The sequence below is a fragment of the Elephas maximus genome, chromosome 7 (assembly GCF_024166365.1).
Source record: "Elephas maximus indicus isolate mEleMax1 chromosome 7, mEleMax1 primary haplotype, whole genome shotgun sequence".
NCBI lineage: Eukaryota > Metazoa > Chordata > Mammalia > Proboscidea > Elephantidae > Elephas > Elephas maximus.
Window position 1 is genome coordinate 111,166,472 of NC_064825.1, and position 6,789 is coordinate 111,173,260.

The window sequence follows — 6,789 nt, forward strand, 5'->3', positions numbered from 1 at the left end:
CAAACAGGAAACACCTACCTCTCTGCCACACAGCTGAAATGGTTGGAGTCTGCTGATGAGGTCCTGTTCTCCTGAAATAAGCCCACACAGGCCCATGTAGAGGGGAAAGGCACTCAAAGTCCATGGACCATTTATGCCTGGACAGGAGCAGTTTCTGTCCTGAACTCTCCCAGTTAGTGGATCTGGCAAATTATTTTTTCCCACAGTTGCAAATTTATTCCTTCTCCAAGGCCAGGAGGATGGTTCTAGGCACTCAACCAGGCCTATCTCAGGCCCAGGAAAGCCGGCTGCTGAAGCCATCTTGGGAACAGGGAGGGGTGGGGAGGCGCTCAGTAAAATATGTGCAAGTGCTTACCTTTTGCTGAGGGCACTGTTCTTTTCCTGTTCCAGAGGTGTGAGTAGGCTGTGTGGCTGGCTGCTTCTCCTGAGGAAACTGTAACCAAATGCTAGTACCAGCCCACTGCCACCACTACCTGGAATGGTGCCTGAGGGCTCCCCATGATTGACTCTTCTTTTTTAAGATGACAAGAATAGATAAATATAAAGAGACCAGTGTCCAGTGTTGGTTTCCAAGGAGGGAAGTGGTGGAGAAATTATGGTTTATAGAGACTAGTTTTTTGGGGTACACAGAAAAATGGCAGTGAGTGTGGAGGTAGTGAGCACAGCACAACCAAAGCAAAAAAGACTGAGCACATAGGGATGGAGATATGCAAATCAGTATATGTGTAGACATAGGTTTGTATGTAGGTGAGAACAGATAGAAGTATCTATAGATGTGTGCAAACACAAATATTTGGGTGTAGGCACATATATTCATTAAAGACACAAATACGGACATTCCTCATACATAACCAGACACCTGCCAACATTGGTGTTCTGGATTTGAAGTTTTAGGACCATAACCTCATGGGAAAATTCGGTCAATTGACATAACATAGTTCACAATAATAAAGATCTAAATCCTACAGAAGTGAAAATGTCTGTGTTCTTAAAACCTTGCGATTAGCCATCGAAAACACAAACTACGGTCTCTACTGACCAGGAGAAAAAGAGTCATAAAGTAACCAAAAGAGCAGAGAAGAACCAAATCTACATGAACTACAACCTCATCGACACTGAGACCAGATGAACTAGATGGTGCCAGGCTACCACCATTAACCATTCTGAATGGGGTCACAATAGATGCTAACAGACAGAAAGAGAGAAAAAACATGGAGCCAAACTCAAATTTCTACTAAGACACACACACACAAACTGCAAAACCAGACAACCTGGAACAACAGAAAACAAAGGATTCTCTGAGACTATCATCCTGAGACACTCTTTAAAACTAGAACTGAATCTATCCTCTGAGATCAACTTTTAGCCAAATAGCAGTGTCACACAAATAAAGGATATTACCCATATGATCAGTGATCTACTAAAAAATCATCAGTATGAGACCAAAAGGTCAACAATTATTCAAAAGCAAAAATGAGAAGGTAAGGGGGAAGGGTAACTAGAGTACTAGAAGTGGAACAATCAGAACACAATTAAGGAGAATGTCAACACATTGCGATGAATGTACCTAATGTCACTGAACAAATTACTGAGCAGGACAAAACAGTCAGAAAATTTAAAACAGAATCCTAACTTGCTGTGTAAATTTTCAGCAAAAAAAATCAGTAAAATAATAATAATAGATAAAATTCTGGAATGTTGCCCAGATGTCTAAGTATAGATCCTCCTTCCGTGAACAGGCTGGCAAATCTACAAATATGCCTCTCAGAGTGAATCACATAGCCCCTGGATTATAGAATGACTGAGGCAAGGAATTTGGGCTCCCTTTACCATGGTGCATTATGGGAAATGTTAGAGATATTTTCATTCATTTGAACTTTCTCCAAATTAAAAAAAAAAAAGTGTATGATTGTATGAGACAAACGTATATCATTCCCTAGATGAAAAAAGACATAAATTCATTGAAAATTATTAGAAGTATTAACGGTGTTGAAAAGTTAAGTGTTTTTATGTGCATTTTGTTAGAAAATCACAAAACAAAAGCAAACAAAAAAAAAGGATTAATACAATCCCACAAGCTGAATCAAAACAGCATTTAGAGAAAGGGAAGAAACAGCAGATGCATTTGAATTATGTTCTGTATGATACTGGAAATTTTATGATAAACCTTAAAGCTCAATAGAAAACAAAGAAGTATGCATAGTACCCCGGATTCTTCCTCCCTTGTCTATTTCATCCATTTCCATCCAAATTCAAACCCCTCCTTAAAGGTCCCTTTTGAAACCCTAAGTCCAGTGAAGAAAATGTTTCCTCAGAAAGTAAATTGAATTCCACCATTTTCTTGACAGCTTTTCTCACACACTTGTTTCTCAGGCTATAGTCGGGGGTTCAATGTGGTTATCACTACAGTATGGCACACCGTGGCCTCCTTGTCAGTGTCCAGACTGCTGCCAGGGCTGGGCCTGAAATGAATGGAAAGTATTGTTCCATTGAAGACAACTATGTCTGTGAAGTTGGGGGCACAGGTGGAAAAGGCTTTATGTCTTCCCTTTACAGAGCACATTCTCTAGACGGTGACGAGAATAACAAGTGGGAGATAAGGATGGCAATGATAGTGATGATCTCATTGACAGTGGCCACAATGTACAATGGAAACCCTGGTAGCATAGTGGTTAAGAGCTACTGCTGCTAACCGAAAGATTGGTCGTTCGAATCCATCAGATCCTCCATGGAAACTCTATGGGGCAGTTCTACTCTGTCCTATAGGGTGGCTATGAGTCAGAATTGAAAATGTCCAACGGCAGTTCATTCATAGAGACAGCAGATCAAACAAGTGACAAGAAAAGGGTTTGATTGCAGAAGTAGTGTTTACTCATGTTTGAGAGCTAGGACAGGATCTCAAGAGCTAAACACATGCAAATCAGAGAACTCGTGGCTCCTCAAAGGTATCAGCCAGGCACCAGCTCTTCACAGTTTCTGGGGCATGATTAGCATGTACAGCAGTGTGTTGCAGGTGGTCTCAAATCAGTTGTAGGCCATCACAGCCAGCAGGATAACCTCAGTGTTTGCATAATTACAAAACAAAAAGAACTGCATAATGCATTCTAGGAAGAAAATAGCTTTGTCTTTGTACATATTTCTTTCCATGGAATGATTGGTATTAGGCACATGTTTTAACCCATATGATGAAGTGTTGGATTCTGATATATAGTAGTAATGACAGTATTTGTTTACTAGATTATTTTTTCAAAGTTCAACCACAAACTATTGTTACTGAATGCATGTCTCCTGAGAAAGAGAGTCTAATGATAGGAAAATTCTAAAAGAATGAGGAAAAAAAAAAAACATAACCAGCAGTGATTCCTTATATCTTGTACACAAAACACAAGAAAGTTGTCTTGTTTACGTATTTATCTTAAGAGATGGGAAGTGTGCTTTAAGGTTGATTTAAATTGAAAATATTGAATGAGATTCATGTCATGATCACAATCCATGAATTGAATGATCTCAATGTGAATCTCCAAGCTGTTGATGTAAATGAATTTAAAGCACACAAGATAATTCCATTTTATAAAATATTATAACAGCAATTGTCAATGAAATTATAATATTTTAATATTTCTGAACTGTTTAGTTTCATTGTTTTAAACAAGGAGTCTCTAAGTGGAAGAATAACTAATAGCCTAAATTGTCATATAATAAGCCTTGGGAATATGTTTTTGGTAACCTTGCCAGAACCTGAGAAAGTGAGTGACTCTACCGACTATACAAAGAAAACATGCAAAAATGTGTTTATTAAAACAAGAATCATTATTACTGCTCACTATTATACGGGTCAGGTGGGCAGTTCTGCTGATCTGGTGTATGCTTGGCTGATCTGGGCTCAGCTTACTTAGGTCTGTGAGATCAACTGGAAAATCAGCTGACATAAGAGTTTCTCATTCTTGAATCTGGTGGTGACCTAAATGTCAGGGTGTATAATGGAAGGAGTGGGCAACTGGGTTATTTTTCTCTCATTACTCGATATTCTAATCTGTGTTTGTTCATATGGCAGCTTTCCAGGTTTCAGTAGTGGGTGTAAAATCCTGAAATCTCTCAAAGGTTTGGAATTTGCTTCAATGTCATTTTTGCCACCTCTATTAGCCAAAATAATTCACAAACCTAGGCTGTGTGGGAGGATTGGTCAAATTGAGAGTTCTGTTCAGAAGGATTCAGTAACTATGCCCATTTTCCAAAAATAAATAAATTATACATAACATTTGCAATGGCTGGGTGGGCAAACTAGTTGTATGACAAACAAATAGGGCAGGCATTTGATGTCACTACTTTTTGCATATAATGTTTTTCTGAGATCCATTTCTAAGCCTGTGGTGCAGCCTATCAAACTTATCATTCTGTCACACTGGAGCTCTTTTGTAAACACGTTCAGGATATAGACAATATTTATTCAACTTTGCAGTCATGCCAAAATAACCTGAATAAAACATACTACACACGCACACACGGTGCAAGCACACACATACAATACATAGTATTCACTCAATAATAATTGATTGACTCAATATTACATTCTTATTTTCTGCAGTTGATTTATTCCAGTCTCTCCTGAATAAAACGCCTTCTTCACAGAAATGTTTCTCCTAAAACCCTGCCCATTCTCCAGGCCAACTTCAAATAATACCTCTTTTATGAAGATTATTTCTAATGTCCCCAAATGGATTTGAACTACTTCTTGCCTCAAATATTTTAAGATATTTCTTCTAGCCTACCTTTTACAACAGCCCCGTTCTTTATTGCCCCAGCGTTACCACCAAATTATGTATTCCTTGAAGGCAAAGGCTATGTCTTACCTTTACTGCCATTTGTAGATATGTCATCAAAAAATACGTATTTACTGAGAAACTACTATATTCCAAGTATTTAATAAGAAAGAGGGATGGAATTAATGTTTATTCAGATTATGCAAGGTGCCCCACATATCTATATTATCTTTCGGTCTTCACTATTAGATTATGAACCAGTTCATATTCTCACAATTTGCATAAGTTTAAAACTAAAGATGAGAAAGATGCTTAACTTTTCCTGCAATGAAGAGACGAAGCCAAATTTAGTCTTTTTGAAACAACATCCATATCCTTGCAATTGTGCAAAATTATTAATTTCAAATGTATCTTTTAAAATGGCCTTTTGGACACACTTTATTTAAAAGTTAGGGACAAATTCTACTAAAGTAATATACTCAATGAGAAAAGACTCTAGTGTCCATTATCTTCCTGACTGTATTCTTGACATCCTTATTCCTCAGACTGTAGATCAAGGGATTCAACATAGGGATCACCACTGTGTAAAACACAGAGGCTACTTTGACGGTGTGCCTGGAGTTTTTGAAGTTGGGCACACAGTAGAGGAAGAGAATGGTGCCATGGAAGATGGTGATGGCAGTCAGATGAGATGCACAGGTAGAGAATGCCTTATGACGTCCACTGGCTGAACTCATTTTCATGATGGTGACAAAAATAAACACATAAGAGGTGATAATGATGAGTGATGTACTCACCCCAGTAAACGTAGCAAATATTAAAACCAACAACTGGCTGAGAGAAGTATCAGAGCAAGAAAGGGAGAAAAGTGAGGAGAACTCACAGAAGAAGTGATTGATTGTGTTGGAACCATGAAAAGATAACTGGAAAGTAGAGCATGTGAGTATCAAGGAACACCCTACTCCCCATGTATATGATCCCGCCACCAGCATAGCACAGAGTCTTTGGGACATGGCAACTGTGTAGAGCAGGGGGTTGCAAATGGCCACAAAACGGTCATAGGCCATTACAGCTAATAGAAAGGATTCAGTGACCACAAAGGTACAAAAGAGAAAGAATTGAACTACACATCCTAAAAATGAAATGCTTCTGTCTTCTGCAACTAGGTTCCCCAGCATTTTGGGAGCAATGATGGAGGAAGAGCAGAAATCCACAAATGAGAGGTGGCTGAGGAAAAAGTACATGGGGATGTGAAGTTTGGGGTTAATTTTGATGATTACAATCATCCCAAGATTCCCTAAAACAGTGAGACTATAGATGGCCAGAAATACCAGGAAGAGGGGAACCTGCAGTTCTGGGCAATCTGAGAAGCCCAAAAGGGTGAACGTGGCCCTGCTTCTATTTCTCTCAGACAGTAACATGGCTTCAGTTTATTGAAATTTGAAAGTCAGTCCTAGAAATTAAAAAATAAATAAATAAATAAATAAGCATAGTAATGACACAGGAAGCTTAGTCAACTATCCTCTGCTATGACTGGAAATGATGCCTTTTTCAGAATCTATGTGTTTATTAATTAATAAATGTGAAACTTCTAAAATTTTAAAACATAACTACTTTTTTAAAATTTTCTTAAGAAAAACTATTGAGCTGAATTTTTTTTAAGATCTTGAGTCTAGTTTTTAGTACTTATGAATATATAAAATGAGATTTAAAGATTGTATGAAAATTCATTACCACCAAGACAATTTTGACATATAGCGACTCTATAGGACAGATTGAACTGCTCCATAGCGTTTCCAAGGAGCAGCTGGATTCAAACTGCCAGACTTATGGTTAGCAGTCAATCTCTTAACCACTACACCACCAAGGCTCCTGGGATTGTGTGTGTGTGTGTGTGTATATATATATATATGTATGTATATATAAAATATTCAGTTCTCCTTGAATATTATCAGCTCATAAAAGACAAGCCCCACCTGATGCAGTGACAAATTATGTCAGCTTCATAGTCAATAACAAAAATCAGAAT

At 38.0% G+C, this 6,789-nt stretch overlaps 1 protein-coding gene across 1 annotated transcript; it reads right to left on the reverse strand.

Annotated features, from left to right (window-relative positions):
• Positions 1-5,239: 5,239 nt before the first annotated feature.
• Positions 5,240-6,181, reverse strand: LOC126079894 (olfactory receptor 5D18-like). Its single transcript, XM_049891252.1, has one exon. The coding sequence runs from the start codon at positions 6,179-6,181 to the stop codon at positions 5,240-5,242; it is 942 nt and encodes a 313-aa protein (XP_049747209.1).
• Between the last annotated feature and the right edge of the window lie 608 nt (positions 6,182-6,789).

Coding starts and splice junctions, on each gene's coding strand:
- LOC126079894 (XM_049891252.1), bottom strand. CDS start 6,181: ATGTTACTGTCTGAGAGAAATAGAAGCAGGGCCACGTTCACCCTTTTG.